General features: G+C 35.8%; 2 protein-coding genes and 1 pseudogene across 2 annotated transcripts; all 3 read right to left on the bottom strand.

Moving 5' to 3' along the window:
* Positions 1 to 220: 220 nt before the first annotated feature.
* LOC115994914 (dirigent protein 19-like) lies at positions 221 to 1,033 on the bottom strand. The gene has a single exon (XM_031119253.1). The coding sequence runs from the start codon at positions 945 to 947 to the stop codon at positions 378 to 380; it is 570 nt and encodes a 189-aa protein (XP_030975113.1). The 5' UTR covers positions 948 to 1,033; the 3' UTR covers positions 221 to 377.
* Positions 1,034 to 3,821: 2,788 nt separating this feature from the next.
* LOC115994913 (dehydrodolichyl diphosphate synthase 6-like) lies at positions 3,822 to 6,496 on the bottom strand. The gene is made up of 3 exons (XM_031119251.1): positions 6,469 to 6,496; positions 6,246 to 6,307; positions 3,822 to 5,168 (listed from the first exon to the last, which is right to left on the bottom strand). The coding sequence occupies exon 3, from the start codon at positions 5,125 to 5,127 to the stop codon at positions 4,030 to 4,032; it is 1,098 nt and encodes a 365-aa protein (XP_030975111.1). The 5' UTR covers positions 5,128 to 5,168; positions 6,246 to 6,307; positions 6,469 to 6,496; the 3' UTR covers positions 3,822 to 4,029.
* Positions 5,151 to 17,972, bottom strand: LOC115994912 (annotated as a pseudogene).
* Positions 17,973 to 18,854: the final 882 nt, after the last annotated feature.

The raw sequence follows: 18,854 nt of genomic DNA on the forward strand, positions 1-18,854 counted from the left end.
ATTATCTTCTTTCTTTCTCGTAAGATAAACGAGGGGAAGTGTATAATATGTTGGGTAGGTTGGTCGAAGCGGGATAGCATTGTGATTGATTGTTTTTCCTTTTTCTGGGCAAACTGATTGATTGTTTTTCATTTTGTACATTTTTCTAACTCTGATGAAATCATTTGGTAATTTATGAGGAAAAGAAAATAAATTAAAAATGAAAAGATAAAACAAAACATCACATGAAAGGTGAAATATCACGTTTAAAAGAAAATTGAGCTTTGTTCACATTATTGGAGAAAATGACATTTTCACAACAGAAGCTAATGAAAATCTGGAACAGTGAAACAATAAGTGACTAGTGGCAACATCTTTCACATAGGCGGGCAAGTTCTTTATGATGAAGTGTGAGTAGCATATGGAGGCCAGTACAGGTGAAACTCGATCTTGTAGGTGACGGTTAAGCCCTTGAGGTTGACCGGAGATGATGTAACATAACCTTGCACAAACAAGAAATCACCAGTGCCTCCCACAACTGGATGATCAGAGGGCTTTATGTTATGTGTGCCTCCAACAATTGAAATTGAACCTGAGTGGTTCTTCAAACGTAAAGTGATCTTAGCAATGGAGATGCTCCTAAGTCCATCCAGGCCAGAAGTAATGGAAGTTCCCTCTGCAATTCCAACCAGTTTCGAAGTTCGGTTGGCTGTGACAGTCATTGGATCCTGGAAAGCAAATAAGGTTCCAAAAGGCGTTGTGGTTTGACTAACGCCTGGTCCTGCCACACCTTTCACTATGATGTACCCAGTTCTGTTTATTGTTTCATGTTGAAACAGAGAAAAGTGGAGGGATTTGAGCCCCTGGTGGTGGTGGTGGTGGTGGTGGTGGGAGCTGGAGGTGGCCTTAAATGAAAGGAGAGCAAATAGTAGAACAGTAAGGACTCTGTTTTGCAAAGAGAGAGCCATGGTAGTATCTTTTATCTGAGTTTACTAGTGTAGGGACTAGGGAGGACCAGAACACAAGGACAAGAAGTTGTTTCATATGCGGGGCTCTCTTTATAGACCTTTTAATTGCTTGACGCGAACAAGTAACGCTCTCAATTGGTGAGAACAAATGTGTCATCAAATAGGCTTGACTCAGTCAATAGCAAAATCTCTACCGTCCTATGTATTGATTTTTCAACCCCACAGACTATTGATTAATACATTTGCCAGTCGAGCAGGGAAAATCGAGGACCCATTGTCCAATGAATCCCACTTAAGGGCTTCATATGAAAAGTCACTTAAAGGCTTCATACGAAAAGTAAACTTTAGGTGGGAGCTTTCTTTTCAAACGATATAGTTGTCATTGACTACTAAGCAAAATGCAATAACTTCAACCGTGTCGCATTGTATTATATAAATTGTCATAATTTATTTTATGTGTTAGACTATTATTTATCACTTTTACGTGAAATTATTATTATTTTTTTACCGTTCATAATCTATAATGTGGACAATTGTGATATAAGTTGTGCACTTTTAGGTGGTTTTATAATTTTTCGGTGGAATATTGTGGTCCATAGAGCAGTTTACACGACCCAACACAGCCGACTATCAGTATCACTTTCTATTGTTTCTTTGTTTGTCTCGACTCGACGAGTCTACACTTGTCGTGGTCCAATATTTCGTCACGGTCAATCCTAGACCTTTGAATGCAACGTGAGAGTAACAGGAAGCTATATTCTTCTAAGAAAAAAAAAGAGATATTCGCTTTCAAAGGTTGGACTAAAATTGATTCTAGAGGCTCATCTACTACCATTCTAGAAAATCCATTTAGTGCCATCTGCTCCCATTAAGGAATTCAAAGTGTTTGCGGCTGAATTCAAAACCTCAGAAGTGTCAAACCACTTTATGTGTTTATTTCACATTTGAGTAACGACTGTATATTGTCACTTTATGCTGTATCTCTTAAATCACCATTTTACTTTTCTTACAAATGTTGTGTATAAAACCAATTGTAAATGTAACAAAAGAATTTAGATTAGTAAGCTGGCAGTGGTAGCAAAGCTCACTGGAATCAAATTTGCAGTTAATGTCAAACTCTAAACTTGAAATTGATATTTTTAATTCCATGTTTATAGCTAAGGTAGCATATATAATTTTAGATTTAATTAGCGTAATTGGTAAAGTCTCTTACACAAATTAGTGGATTCTAATTAACAAACTAAAATTGGTAGTATTTTGTCATCGAATAAAGGACATGAATTCGAATTTCATCTATATTCTATATATATTTAAATGCCGAAGCATAATATTTATTATTGTCACATATTTGTTGAGCCACATCAACGTAGCATTTTGGTTTTCTGTTCATTCTGTTTAGTTTGGTCCATTTATGTCCAGTTAGGTCCAATTCAATACATTTTAGTCCAATTCGGTCCATTTGGTCTATTTCAGTTAACCAGTCAATTTCAGACCAATTCGGTCTATTTCAATGTTCAGTTCAATCCATTTGATTCATTTCAGTTCATTCAGTCCACTTTAATCATGCTTAGGAGGAGAAGTTTGTGTAGAAAGATAAGTTGCTTCATTGGCAATTATGTCACTTCCTAAACATAATGTTGATAGATTTTGATAAAATTATATTTTTCTTATATTATTAAAGTCTCATATATATATTTTTTGGTAATATAGGTGATGGATTTAATTATATTTATTTTATTTTTAGGACATTCAAGACGTATAAAAGTTGAACTATTTACTTATATATATGCTTCCTCTTTAGATCATTCAAGAGGTATAAAGGAAAAAACATTTGTAAGGGACACTAGAAATAAATTCCAACTGCACATTACATTATTTACAAAATATCTCACCTTATATAATAATTGAATGTAAATGCATTATATTTCTTTGAAAAAAATTATTACTAAATTTAAAATACTTTCAAATAACAAATATAAATAACTTAATTTGGAAAATCTAATATATTGTGTGGGGGCCGGGGAATTTGAGGTCCCGGCCCACTTTACATTAAGGGCTCAAGATCCAGGCCGAGGAGATCTATTGCCGAGGACGCATAATGAAAGCCCCAAAAAGGCCCAAGAATGTGGCCGAGGACGATCTCACGCTCAGCATCTCACAAGACACCTAAAGAAAAAGGACGAGTTTAATGCTGGGACAGGACAAGCGAAAAAGCTGCCAATATTATAATAAAGAACTCTGCGTCTGACAGGCCCATGCTCTTCACCATGCTATTCAACTTTTACACCTACTCCTAACCACTTTAGGTATGAGCTGATAGGATAAGTCTCCATCCCAGAAAGTAAAACTTACACGTGGACATTGAAAGGGAAGTAACTACTAGTATAAAAGGGAAGAAGAACCAAGGGGGAAGGGGACGGCCCAGAGGAAAGGGTCCTAAAATAGGGGTAATAAGAAGAACACTAAGCTCCTCGGACAAGGTCCAAGGACAAAAACCCCATAGGTTAGACTGGAGAAAAGTTTTGCCAGTCAAGCCAAGTCCACCCTCATATGAGCTTCCATAAAAACCACGACTAGACCGCTGTCCAGTGATCAAGGTCTAACCTTTCAATCCCACGCTCTACAAATTATATTGTTTGGGCCCTCTTTACGTACGAGCCTAATGTCATTCTTGGGTCGTGAATAATCATATCCCTACATATTGTATCAACTATACTTTGTTAAAAAATATTCACATTATTTTAAGAAGGTTTGAGATTAACACTTATAAGTTTTATCTACTTCATTTTTCACTTAAAAAAGAAACAAATCGTGCATATGCTTTATTTAAGTTTTATAAGCAAATACAGTTCTTCAGGCCCATTTTATGAAATCTCTGAGAGATCAAAAAAAGTAAGGATGCTTTATTTAAGTTCCATAAGCAAACACAATTCTACAGGCCTGGCCATTTAAACAAATTCTTACAATCAGCATCAATGCAACCCACTGCTCAAGCTTCCAAAGCTCAGATAGCTATTCAAGAATGGTCCCTGTGTGATTATGGCACAACCTATACTGGTAAGGTTTGTGTGGCCTAAAGAATTTATAACTGCTTCCTTTTCTTCTCAAAATAGTAGTGACTTTGTTGGAAGTTCAATACTGCCCATATCAAATGCCATAAACCTATCTCCGGCCACAGTGCAGATGGAGAGTACAATGGACAATTAGTAGTCTGCCAAAGGAGGAAATTGCTGAGGCGGTTCTCTCCAGAAGTTCGGATAAGGATTTCTGGGTCAGGTGCCACTCCCATGTACATGTTCTTCTCAATGTCCACCAGCTTTATAGTAGGATGCATCCACTGCTTCTTTTTGCCATCCGCAACTCCTTCAGTCACACCATTGGAAGTTCTACTCGTGGCTTCATCCCATTTATCTTCACAGGATCCTTGAACAGCATGCAAAGTTACTCCTTTTTTCTTTTCAACTCCAATCACACCATTGCAAGCTCTAGTTGTGTCCAATGCTTGGGATTCGCTCAAGCTTTTTTCACAAGATCCTTGAACATCATGTTCAGTGGTTCCATTTATCTCACCCTCTTCAACTACTTCAGTCACACCATTGCTAACTTTACTTGCATACAGTGTTTCAATTTCATTCCTTTTTTCCTCGCAGGATTCTTGAACAGCATGCACAATTTCATCATAAGAAGTATAGGCCACACAGATTAAAAGCACAGTCTTGGTGTTTTTGGCAGTAGCTGCCATTGCCTTTTCTGCTGCGACCCTGACAGGCTCGCTCAAAAGCTTCAGGTTACCTATAAAATATAGTCTGATACCATATTGATTCACAACACTTTCTTCCTTGAGCAACTCACCGATCTTTTCCAGCATTAGATCCATCAAGCATTGGACCTCTTCAGGTTTCCTTTTGAAATTCTCAATGCTGAAGGCATATACTGTCAAGTATTTCACTCCCAGTTCATAGCAGTAACGAAGTATCTTCATCAGAGCCAAAAACCCAGACTTGTGGCCAGCCCCTTCTTCCATGCCCTGCTTCTTTGCATACCTTCGATTTCCATCCATGATGAAGGCAATGTGATTGGGAATGGGACCCATTGACAAAATTCTAAAAATGCATTTTCTCAAAAAACTACCAAGACCTCCAAAAAATTGGTTTGCACTGTCACCTCTGTCTCTCTCCATTATATGAACTAGCAGACAACCTTCCCAGTGCCAAAATAAGCCTGTTCAAGAGGAACACAACTTCAGTTTGTATTGTTAGAAAATCATGCCCACCAGAAAGTAGAGAATAAAGCAAAGAAATCGGAAAAGACACAGAGATGCATATAATAGAAAATAGCAATATCTCAATGAAATAGCTTAGTCAGAGACATCCATTCAGGCGTGTCTACAACTTCAAGAAGTTGGGAATACAACTTCAGTCCGTAGTTTTAGAAAATCCTTGCCCACCAGAAAGTAGAGAATAAAGCAAAGAAATTGGAAAAGACACAAGGATGAATGTACTGGAAAATAGCTAAGTCAGAAACATCCATTCAGGCGTGTCTAGAACTTCAAAAGTTGGATTATGACCATATTAGCAAAATACCCCCCTGTCCAATTCCCCAACAAATAACTCACAAACACTGGTATTTGGCATATTAAAAATCTGCCTCCCATTTGGAGCATAATAAACTCAATCTGATCATACTTATTATCAGTCTTTTAACTGCAGTTTCATACCATCTGGATGGTACAGAGTGACTAGGTTATCTAGTCAACAAATTAGGGACGATTTTCCCTTGGACTCTTCAAGTTTGCACCGGCTGATTTTGTAAGAATGACACATGAACAACAGACTCAAAGATAGACTAAAACTAGATAGAGAGTAAAATGAAGTACATGCAGCAATCTTCAAACAGTAGTGAGGACATCCCAAGTCGCCCAAATACTGAGGAGCCCATTTTGAAGCATCAAACAGTATATAACTTCAAGCTGTTGATGATTCAATACCACCCTAGAGAAATTTCTCTATATAATATGAAATTTTCCTTTTAGGCTCCACTTAATTGCCAAAAAAAATGCAGGAAAGAAAGAAAAAAGAATGGAAAAGAAATATCTCTATGCTTTAATTTCCATAAAACATGAAAACCCAAATAACAAAAACATTAAAAAATAAAAATAAAACTAAAATTTAATGTCTTCTTGTTTTCTTATTCTGTTCCATGGATTTAAGAGTTAAAAAAAAAAAATAATACAAAGGAAAGTGTAATAGTGCATAAGTAAAAATTGTTACTATCCAAGGAAATATAATAAGGACTTACAAAAAATTTCAAATCAAATGACCGTGAGTATCTATCTGGATGACCGAGGAGAGACTTCAAACCTGCAAAAAAAATTTGATCAAACACAAAAAAGTCATGGGCATGCTTCACAGATATATATATATATATATATATATATATATAAAAAGTAGGAATATAATATATAAGTGAAGTGGGACAACATGGGAGAGTGGAAACAAGAAGGAAGGGAGCAATAGGTTACTGAGAGAAGTGACAACATTAGAGAGAGAAACAAAAGTGAGGGAAAGAGAGCCACATATATATAAAAGATGAAAGGAGTAGTGGGGTTCACATGTGTGGCCGTTTTTTTTTTGTTGACGTTGTTGCCCGCCCTTTCTAGTTTCTAGTTGTAGATTGGTTGTACCTGTTGTTTTAGATTCCTAGAGTGTTAATTGTACTTCTACAACTGTCGTTGTTTTACTTGTCTGCGGAGGAGGGAAAAAAACCATGGTCTATCACTGTCGGCTCTACTTGTACATAATCGGATCTGGTTAGGTTTTGTGCATTAATAAGCTAATTGAAGAAGAGGCTCAATTCTCAAAAGCCTGTTAGATAGAAGAAGTAGTAGTGGCCCAATCTCAGCATTAGGGCAGAGGGCTCTACCTAGTTCACGGTTCAACTGGCCATCTATCCTGTTTTTATTTTTAATAACTCATAAATAACTTCCTCCTTGAGCTATAGCCATTTTTTTACAAACTTTTTTCATACTAATTTATTGTGATGGTGGATTTTAGTTAGCTCAACTGGTAAAATCTCTGATGGTTGAATAAAAGATCTGGAGTTTAATTTTTGCCTATACCAAAAATCGATTGATATCTTAATTTGATGATAACGAATTATCATCATTAAAAAAAAAAACTTATTATGTTTAATACATAATAAAAGTAATATAAGTCGTAAGTCTCTATTTATGAAAAAGAAGTTCCAATCACAAATGTTACCTTATAAAACTGTATAAAAATTTGTAAAAAATTTTTATTTCTCTAAAATTACGTACTCTAAATAATAGAATACCATTTAAGTACTTGAGGCAATTTACACTCTATTCAGGACTAAAAAAAACTACAATTTCTAGTATTACACTTTAATCATCATGTTCAACATAAAATGCCCAGTTACAGCTTACAACAACAAAATTTGTTGTGAATCCAAAGAGATTACTTTGCCAAAAAAATAAAATAAAAAATCATATTTACCAAGAGGGCACACAATTTTATTTATTTATATATATAAATATATATATATTTTGTGGAAGCATTTTTCTTCACCTTGCTCCGGTGAATCGATGATGAATAGGTTGTTGGCTACGATGGTGAGGTGTCGAATAAGCAGAGTTAATTTTGGAATCTTTTGTTTATTACCTATTTGCTTCAATCCTTTCCAATGTCTCCACCACTTCTTTCATGGCAGGCCGGTTTTTAGGTTCTGATTCTAGGCATTTTAGAGTGAGTTGTACTGCTAGTAATGCTGCCTCAGTTGAATATTGGCCTTCCATCCGTATATCCATAATGCTCTTCAACTTACTTTTATTAGAGAGAGATGGCTTAAGCCACTCAACCAGATTTTGCTGCCCACTAGGCCTATTTGCATCAACTGCTCGCTTGCCAGTTAGCATTTCAAGCAGAACCACACCAAAACCATAGACATCACTCTTTACGTACAGATGACCTGTTGAGTGTTGAATAATGATACAATGGCAAGCATATTAGCTGATTTCCTTGATAACAAGTATTAGCAGGCTGCATTTGTTCAAATTATAGCTTAATTATCATTTTAAATGACCATATTATAAACCATTCATCTGAATTTTTTAGCTCTCTTATATCCTTTATCAATCCACTTGGTAGAATCATTCCTCCCACCCTTAAATGGCTGGATATCTATGGTTGAAAGAGAAGCCAATTTGTTGCCCACAACTTAGCTAAGTGAGTTTTTTTGTTGTAGCAAGTTCGGAACTTTCACTTCTTGGAGCTCCCAAGCAGTGTTATTTCTACTTAAGTTTAAAGGCCCAAATTTCTTTTTGTTTCAATAAAAGCATATTCATTTAGTAAAAAAAGAAAAAAAAGAAAAAGGCCAGCGAGAAATTTACCTAATCCAACCTTGGTCAATATTTAAACCCAAAATTTAAAATTATGACTTAAATCACTTTTAAGCTAAACTAACAATTACCACTGGATGCTCAAAAAAAAAAGAAAAAAAAAAAAAAAAACAATTACCACTGAACTGAATTTAAGTAATTACCTAGTTCATGAATGCATGGACATTCCCCTAAAAAAAAAGTATGCATGGACATGAAGATAAACATTCATAAGTATACAAAGCACATATTTAAATAGAGGGGGATATTTACAGACTAACATTGTGAAGGGTTAGAATATAGTAAGTTAATACAGGTTTGAAAGATTAATGAAAACTAGCATCTCGAGTTTCTAAAACTCGAGTTCTATATCAATCTTGAGCCTCAAAGACTCGCTTTCTACTTGCTCAGTTGGACACAGTTATGCCACATAGATCTCGAGTTTCTAATAGTCGAGATTAAAAAAATAAATCTCGAGTTTTTTACACTCAATCTCAAACAGTATATACCCAGAAAAAGAAGAAAGAACCCGACCGAAGAAAGAAAGAACCCAGACAAAAGAAGAAGAAAGAACCTAAAGAAGAAAAAAAAAGAGAGAACATTTTAGGCAAAATCATTTTTAACAGATGATGAGAAGCAAATTCCAGACAAGGAACCCAGAGAAAAAACATCATCAAACAATAGACTTGAAGAAGAATAGGAAGAACGATCTAATGATGAAGAACAGAGGAACGATCTAGCGACGAAGTCACTCTGCGTCGCTTGCGGTAGCAACGTCGGCGACTGGACTGAGGAGCGGCTCGGATTGTGGCTGATGCTCACATGCTTTCAGACGTCGGTGATTGCGTCGACGATGTTCTTGGGTCTCCGCTTGAGTCTCGACGATGTTCTAATGGAAGAGTTGGTGGATGTCATTGCTTGTGCTCTTGGAGACATGGGTTGCCTCAGTTTGTGTTTGAGGGTTTGAGATACACTGAAAGAAGAAAACGAAGGCTGATCTGAAAAAAAAAATGGTGGAACTCAAGTTCTACGTGGAATTTTTTTTCCACATCAGATGCCATCGATTGGGTCTCTGCTTGGGTCTCGAGTTTTAAAAACTCGAGTTCTAATTGATATCGAATTTTTAAAACTCGAAATGCTAGTTTTCCAGTTTGTTTTGCAACCTGACAACTAATGATATTCTTAGAAAATTAACGCTAAATGGAAAAAAAAAAATCTTAAATAGAGTAGTCTACAAAAAACAAATCACAAGATAACACTGGCTGTGTTATCGAAGAGCAAGACCTGAGAACTGGGCAGAAAAATCTATCTACGACACCATCGACAAAACGATCCACTAAAATGAATATTTGCACTACACGATATACATAAAACTCTCCAACTCTAGTGCTATCTATGTACCGAAGCCGTCCAAATTGCTAGCAATCGACTCTGCCGATTCCTTTCTTCAATCTAGCTACCAAATTTGCAATCAATCACTAATTGCATCTTCAAGCCTCCATGGCTAAATACGGGTATACTCCAATGATTCCTATGATTCCTAGAAGGCCAATCAACTCTCAACAGTCAATGGTATTGATGATTGTGATGGAAATGATCTCCTCTCGATTAATTTGGCTATGCTGAGAGGGAGACAGTAGTGAGAATGTGTAGGTTTTTGGCTCTCACAAAAAGGTATATATGTTTCTCTCAACTCTCATAGGAAAATTTGGGTTGAAATTCATGAGAAATGATGTACATAAAGGCTAGGTATATGTTACTACAACAAAGAGGATCTTAATTGAATTTTCTTAGGCTCGACCATTTTGCTTGAGCAAGAATCCTGCCAAGGTCCCACGAGTTACTTCTCAACTGAAATTCAAAAAGCTACCACGTGATTTACAGAGCAAAATTGATGGGGTACTACATAAATGTCTCATGAGAGTTCTGTTGTTGCCCAACCTTTAAGAGTCCTTATTGTTTCTTCTTATCTTTTCTACTGGTTATCTTATCTCTATTTGAGTAGTCCTAGTTATCTAGGTATCTTATCTCTATTTGAATATTTGAATAATTATCTAGTAATTATATCTAGTTATCTTAGAAGATTGTTTCTCTTTAAATAAACGTTTATGGCATTAGGCTAGGTGTTGAAGAATTTGCTATTGTACAGTGGTTTGTCTTCCACCCAAAGGAAGTTTTTTTTTTTTTTAAATCAATTTCCATCTATGTTCCTATCAACTTGGTATCTGAGCATGCCACCAACAAGCACCAACAAGGACTGAATTGAGAAATTAGAGAGTGAAATGCAAGAGCTGAAAGAAAGCATGTAAAAGATGACCATAAAGTCCCAATCTCTTGGTTCATCTGTGCATGAAATTAAAGAGATGCTATCCAAATCCCGTGATAATTTAGATTTTCTCTCAACCCTAAAATCAGATGAGTAGGGGACCTCATCACACACTGGAGAGAAATTAAATCAGTCACCTGGATTTAGAACTACAACACACAATCAACCACGACCCACCAAACTGGATTTTCCAAAGTATTCGGGTGATGATCCAATAGTTTGTCTTAACCGTATACTGCAATATTTTGACTACCAAGGGACATCCAAAGATTGTAAAGTCACATTGGCAGCCTTTCATTTGGAAGGGGAAGCGAACCAATGGTGGCAATGGATGAAGAAGGTGTATTGCAAGGAGAGGATTGAAGTCACTTGGGAAAATTTTTAAAAGGAGTTGCCAATCTGATTTGGGCCAACTGAGGTGAAGGATTTTGATGAGGCTTTGTCTGGAATATGTCAAAGCGGGACACTTAGGGTTAGGGAGTACCAATGGGAGTTTGAGAGACTTGCTAATCGGGTCGATGGTTGGCCTCAAAAGGCATTGGTGTGAGCATTCATGGGTGGACTTAAGGATGACATTGCTTCAGAAATTTAGATTTTCAAACCAAAAACATTCTTAGAGGCTATTGAGTTAGCTAGAATTAGGGATGAGAGTGTGGATAGATAGCGATGACAAAACAAGGCCGATTAGCCACAAACAAATAAGGAGCCTAGTTAGAACAGAGTGTCAATCCAACCAACACACTTAGACCAATGAGTCAAACAAATGGAACTAGAAGTACCAAAAAAATTTACTGGGAGGAAATGCAAAGGCGGAGGGAGAAAGGGTTATGCTTTAATTGCACTGAGAAGTTCACACCAGGACATCGCTCTGCAACTTCACAAGCTTTTGTCATTGAAGTTTGTCCACATCAAGAATTCTTAAGAGGTGGTGGAGATGCAGCTTGGGATGACAAACCTTGTGGACAAGGTTCAACTTCAAGAGGGAGAGAGGGGGGGGGGGGGGGGGGGGGGCGAATGATGGGGTACTACGTAAATGTCTCATGAGAGTCCTATTATTGCCCAACCTTTGAGAGTCCCTATTGTTTCTTCTTATCTTTTCTACTTGTTATCTTATCTTTATTTGAGTAGTCCTAGTTATCTAGGTATCTTATCTCTATTTGAATAATTATCTAGTAATTATATCTAGTTATCTTAGGAGATTGTTGCTCTTTAAATAAACGTTTCTGGCATTAGGCTAGGTGTTGAAGATTTTGCTATTGTACTATGGTTGGTCTTCCACCCAAAGGAAGCCTTTTATTAATTTCTATCTCTGTTCCTATCAAAAATCCAATTTCGAATTTGCTCGAGCAAAAACAGCTTCTTAACAACATCACTTTTAGCTCTTGGATCCTTAACCCAATTTCAAATGAACCCACAAAAAGTAAAAATACAGCGTATTTGAAATCAATTAGAAGAAATTTGACACAGAATCGCTGACACAAATGAAGACTTAATAGGTAGGATATCTTTAGAAATAACTGAATAGTGAATCAATCTCAACCATGAAACTATAAAGATTTCATCAATGTAAGTAAATTGCAGGACTTCATAATCCATATATAAAATTTGTTAAAAATGCCATTACCTGTTGCAATATATTCGGGAGCAGCATAACCATATGTGCCCACAACCCCCGTTGTCACATGTGAGTCAGCACCAGAAGGCCCTATTATTGCCAAGCCAAAATTTGAGATTTTTGCATTGTAATTCTGTTAAGAGAAAAAACAAAAAAGGGGAATATATCATTGTCATGCTTGAAATTTTTTTGAAATATCTATGCAATATTGGTGATGAGTTTATATTCCCATATCATGTAAAGCAGCCCAAGTTTTGCTATAAAAGATATTTGATCTATTTGGGGGTGAGGGTGATAGCAAAGTGAGATTCTTCAACCAGTTTTCAGGTCCGGAATACAAGTGCTCTACTGTACTCCAACTCCAAACTACGGCCAAAATGGTCTAGTACCACTATTTGGCAAAATATGTAAGGATCTATTATTGTTTGCAAAATAATTAGAGATCTACTACTTTTTTAAATTTTGGGTTTATGAAACTTGAGTTTGCTGTGTAACTTGAGTTTCACAAACTCGAGTTCCATGAAAAGTAGCCACCAATTTTTTATGTAACTCAAGTTCGAGAAATTCAAGTTCCATAAAAAATATCATGGCAAACTTGAAGGCTATTTTTTAAAAAAACTCAAGTTTTAAAAGCGTGATACATCCATATATATTTCCAAAACAGTGGTAAATCTCTACATATTTTTCCAAATAGTGGTATTTGGCTATTTTGGTCCCCATCCTACTACTAAAGCAACAAGTTTTCATAACGGCTTTGTGTCTCATCAATCAAAGCAAAATACTGTACTTAAATCACTCGCATTAGTGCTTGTTTAATATAAAAAGTAGCACATCTTAGTCAACTATGTTCAAAATTCACCCATATCAGTTCAAGCAAACTTTTGTAAATATACATAATTGCTACACAAACTATGTAACTTTACAATGATACTATTTATTTTGCATTTATTTTTTATTCTTTCTTTATGTATCTCGAGGATGAAGAAAAAAATTAGATGATGATTGTTGTGTATAAAGAAAGAGAAATAATTAAAAAAATCAAGAAAATTAATATTTTAATTAAATGTAGTATAAAATAGATGATCTAATGTAAGGTATTTTGAAAAGTGAGTATGTAAAATGGAAAAAAAAAAAAAAAAAATCTTATACTAAATTAAATATGAATTTTTGCACGTGAAATGTGAATGCTAACCAAAATAATTAAAAGAAAATACTTATAAAACATAGAGGAAACAAAAAAGAATTTGGAATAAGCTACCTTCCTGTCTGGTTTATCTATTAGGCATCAATATTTTCTTTTAGCTTTTTAATTAGCTTCTTTATTTATGTAGAGCTTTTTAAAACTTCATTGATATATAAACAACTCTCATCAAATAAATCTTATAAAAAAAAATAAAAAAATAAAAAGTCTCATCAAATAAATAAGTTTTCAGCCAAAAACTACATCCAAACGCACTCTATAGTTCTTGCAATCTCAGCAACAAATTAAAACTAAAGGTATGAGAAGCAAGGGTCAAAGAAAGACAAACCCCATCAAGCAGTATATTTCTGGTCTTAAAATCTCTGTATATGACTTTCTTTTCTGAACTGTGCAGGAAAGCCAGGCCTCGAGCAGCTCCAACAATTATTTTGAGTCTTATGTTCCAAGAAAGCAGTTCATTGTTAGGGTTCCCTGCTCAATCAAAAAAACTCCTTCAGTTTTTATTTTTGTTGCTGAATAAATAAATAAACTCCTTAAGTTAACACAATTAATTCATGGACATGCAATTTTATTTTCTTCCCAAATTCTTACTTCTAAAAAGATGATTATCCAAGCTTCCCTTCGACATGAACTCATACACAAGAAGCAGCTCTTTATCCTCCTGACAGTATCCCAATAGCCTGATCAGGTTGGGATGAGATAGTCTTCCTAGAAAATATACTTCTGACTGCACAATCAAATTAGAAGGGAAAAATAATATTATAATCAGTAGAAATGATTATATTCTAGGAACATGATTCTCTCTATATCATAGTTAAATTTTTATTTCCTAGATCTCACAGTGTAAAGTATATATAATTGTAATATTTAATAAGAACCATGAATGATTATATTCTAGAAACATGATCCTCTCCATCTTATAGTTAAATTTTATTTCCTAGATCTAATAGCAAAGAGTATATACAATTGTATTTTTTAATATGAACCATGTGTTGGGAAAAATTCTATATTACTGTGAATAAATTTTAGCGGTGTCGGGGGGATAAACACCTTGGGGAGCTTCCTTAAGTAATTAATATAACATACAGAGACACACTTTAACCCAAAAGGCCTAAGCCCAATGGGTATGTGTTTAATTATGTTATATTAACCACTCATTCTTCTCATCTTTATTCAATGTGGGACTTCACTCACACGTGTAACCCAACAATTTCCTCCTCACGTGTGAGTCTCTGCTTCTCTGTGGGTTTCAAGGCCTCTCTATGGGTCATGAACAAGTCCTACTCACTCCCCCTTGCCTAATGGGCTTTTCACTTCATCAATGCATCATCCATGAGTCTCTCGTACGCCATCTATGGGAACCACGTGTCAACCCCGCATGTCCATGTCCATGGGAACCTTGCATCACACCATTATTTAGCACCATTAGCAATATTCATTTGTTGGGCTCTTTTTTTTCTTCTCCAAGATCTTTGTGTGTGGGCCGCTTAGACTTTTTCTTTCCCGGTTGGGTAGGGACCATGAACACCTCACCACCTTTGCCGCACACTACCATGGGCTCTGATACCACTTGTCGGGGGGATAAACACCTTGGGAAGCTTCTTTAAGTAATTAATATAACATACAGAGACACACTTTAACCCAAAAGGCCTAAGCCCAATGGGTATGTGCTCAATTATGTTATATTAACCACTCATTCTTCTCATCTTTATTCAATGTGAGACTTCACTCACACGTGTAACCCAACACACGGGACAAACTCCGAATAATTTCACTATATAAAATAGAGATTACAACACTTAGAGATACAACTTGAGTAAAAAAAAACTCTCTTTTTCTTTTCACTCACTACTCTCTTTCTCACTGTGTATTTTCTCTTACTCTCTCTATTTTTCTCTTCTCTCTTGCTTGCTCTCACTCACGCAGCTCTTCAAGACTGCACTAATCCTCACACTTTGGGACTTTCACTTCTTTTCTTCACACTCTGCACTGGCCGAATGACCTCTCTATTTATTTCTTCATCTTTTCCTTCTTTTCTTCCTTTCACACTCTTCACATCGAGTCACAATAAGTGCAAGCCACTTACTTTGACTTTGCTTCAACCAAAATCTCTCTTTTTAGCTCTCATTGGCCGAATGGCCTTAATTGTTTCTTTCCTTTTTCCTTTCAGCTCTGCCATACCCGAATGACCATGCCTTTTACTTCTTTCTTTTCTTTCTTCCTTCCTTCCAACGTGTATGGCACAAGTTTAACATCACATAATCATTTATGTGGCTTGACTTTTGTACATCCCTTCATAAATGTTGATGGACTTTTGTACATAATTATAGAGGAAAAGATGAACCCAATTTCTTCTCTTTCGGACAAGCTCCTCCAGCAAGTTCAATTTGCTTTGTTGACTTCTTGTCAATTTTTCTACAAGCTCATTTAATGAGCTAAGACAAAGTGTGGGCTGGAACATTGTGCAGCGCACCCAACACCATGAAATTGATCTATTTCAAATAAGAAAACAGGTCAAGCACAAATTCGGAGGACTAAACCATACACTACTAAGGTAGTAAACCGAACTCAAAATGTCCGTTGCTATTTCACAGCATGAGAAATGTCTGGCTTTCTGAATTACACACAATATGGTCCCCATCAGATAATGTAGCAAGTTAAGGCATTAGTTTTCATGTTGAATGGATTAGGAATACAATGTGACAATTGTGCAGTAGAAAGAAATAAAATCCCAAATGGTTTTGAGTGCAATGATAATAATTCACACAAAGGCATCAAGCTGATCTTCAGTCTATGTGCACTCTAAAGCAGGTATTACAAACTAATGAACTCTAATGACTTTTCCAATGATTTTTCTCAACTATTGCTCGGTATGCCTATGATTAGAAGATTGCATGTCCTTAATGATTAGTAGAACTTCTCTATCTCATTTGTCGTGATTAACTGGGTTCCAAACTGTAAAAGTTTCAAGAAAGCTGAGTAACAATGGTGGAATGAGAAAGAGAACAGAGAAAAATATAAAACTGTGTATTTTTATTTGCAACACTGAACGTTGTTATGGCGTTGTCACAAATTTCAAGAAGTATGGATAGCTTCTGGTCTGTCTATAGGTAATTCCTCTACTCATATTGGTTCGTTCGTGGACCTTCTGTGGTTGATGAAAAATATTCAGAATCAAGAGGCGGATAATATTGCTTTGTTTACCATGATTGATGGTTCTCATGGACTTCTAGAAATGAAGCTAGACTCGGGGGTACTCGAAAGCAAGCTCTCCAGATCGTCCAGTGGGCCGAGAATTACCTAGATGAATACCAAATTGCTACACTGATGTTTGTTGGATTTGTATAAAGTTAATGTGGATGGAGCTGTCTTAAATGAAGCAGGGGTGAATATAGTGGTACTTGATCATATGGGTAATGTGGAGCAATGAGAAAAAAATTCATTGTGCCTTTGGGACCACTGGAAGTCGAAGCTAAAGCTACGGAAGAAGCCATTCAATTCGCCTGGCAAATGGGCTTTTATGAAGTACAGTTCGAAGGTGATTCTCAGCTTGCGATACATTCACTATTAGGTTTATTATCTCCTCCAACTAGTATCTTGAATATCTTTTCTGGTTCTCTACAGCATCTCAATCAATTCAGAAGCCTGCAATTTGCGTGTTCCACAAGGAAGTAATAAGGCATATTATGGTTTAGCTCAATATACTACAAACATTTCAGATTTTGTTATTTGGATAGAGGAAACTCTTGTATAATTGAACATGTTTTAGCCTAAGATTATTGTCTGAATGAAAATTTCAGCATTCACACAATTTAAAAAAAAAAAAAAAAAAAAACTTTGTAATTGTTGTAACAATTGAATTATATAAAGAAAAAAATTAATTAATTAATTAAATGCTTAATAAAGAATTTGCAGATGAAATTTGCAGTTGACATTAATACCTTCCACTCTTGAAAACCTTGCATACTTTCTGGATTCCATTTCTTGATAGCAACTGCCATTCCAGTGCAAGAATTAGAGGGTGCAAGGGTCTTCTCATCCACCCAACCCTTGAAAACTTTGCCAAAGCCTCCCTCACCCAACACAGAATCCGGCTTGAAATTCTTAGTGGCAGTCTTCAAATCTGTGAAACTGAATCCTTTCAAGTTGGGTGCCTCTAAGATTTTCCCATCAGGATATGAATCATCCATGCTTATTTTACTTGCTCCCGCTGAAAATTGACTTCTGCAGTTGCTACTTTGGAATTGTACCTGGAGTAGCTGTTGAGGTTGTGGTATCTTCTGTATCATGAGCTAGAGATCCCAAGCAAAGACCCATATCAACCTATGATTTAGTTTGAGTTTAACAGGCTTGCTAATAGTGCTAATAGACAGTCAAAGGGTCGAAGCTAGCAAGATAAAAGGGAGATATGTTGGAGACAATTGGAAAAGTGGACTTGAAATTCTTGTGGAGATGATGGAGGAGGACTTCTCTTTGTTTGACGAGACTTTTTCCGTCTCAGTCACTACTTACTGCTAGGAATCCACTATATGTTGTGTTGTTTTATAGTTGGTCCAATTTATATAATATAGGCATGTGTTAGTTTCTATTCTTAAGTATTAACCCTTCCACTTACGGTTGCAGCTATTTATGCAGTAAAATGGTTGACCCTATTTTTGCAGTAAAATGGTAGTCAATGAGACCATGTTTGTTCAATGCTTGGATGGTGTTTTTCTTACAGTGGAGTCACCGAAAAACTCTAAAAAACTCTAAAGGATCTTAATTCCAGTCAAGCTAGACCTAATTGGTATAAATTTAATTTTAAATGATTATTTCAACAATAATATGGTCAATATTTAAATTAAAGTAAATTTCCATTTTAGTCATGAGTTAATGTTTAACATTGTGCTTGGGTCTAAGGTTAAAAGGTTCAAACCGTGGAATTAACAGCATATTATAACTATATATCTCAAAAAATGTGTATAACATGAAAAAATCGAAATCGAGGGAAATTACACTTTATTCCATAAACTATATTTTTGTTTAGGCTTATTCCTCTGAACTACAAATATGCAGGATCACCTCTCTAAACTAATACTTTTATAACAACTTGCACCATACCCTCTATTTGATAGTTAAGTTGGGAGGGGAAAAATAAGTTACTCGCAAAAAAAGTCATGGGCTTTAGTGCTTCACAGATACATAAACAAAAAGCAGGAATAAAAATGAAGTGGAACGACATAGTAAACAAGGAAGGTTGTAGTAGTGACTAGAGAGAGGACAAGGAGAAAGAGTAGTGCCTGGAGTGGTTGTAGTAGTTGTTGTTGTTTTAGATTCCTAGTTGTTGTTAATTTTACTAATATAGTTGTTGTCGTTGTTTTTTTACTTGT

The sequence above is a fragment of the Quercus lobata genome, chromosome 6 (genome assembly GCF_001633185.2).
Source record: "Quercus lobata isolate SW786 chromosome 6, ValleyOak3.0 Primary Assembly, whole genome shotgun sequence".
In the NCBI taxonomy this organism is placed as follows: Eukaryota; Viridiplantae; Streptophyta; class Magnoliopsida; order Fagales; family Fagaceae; genus Quercus; species Quercus lobata.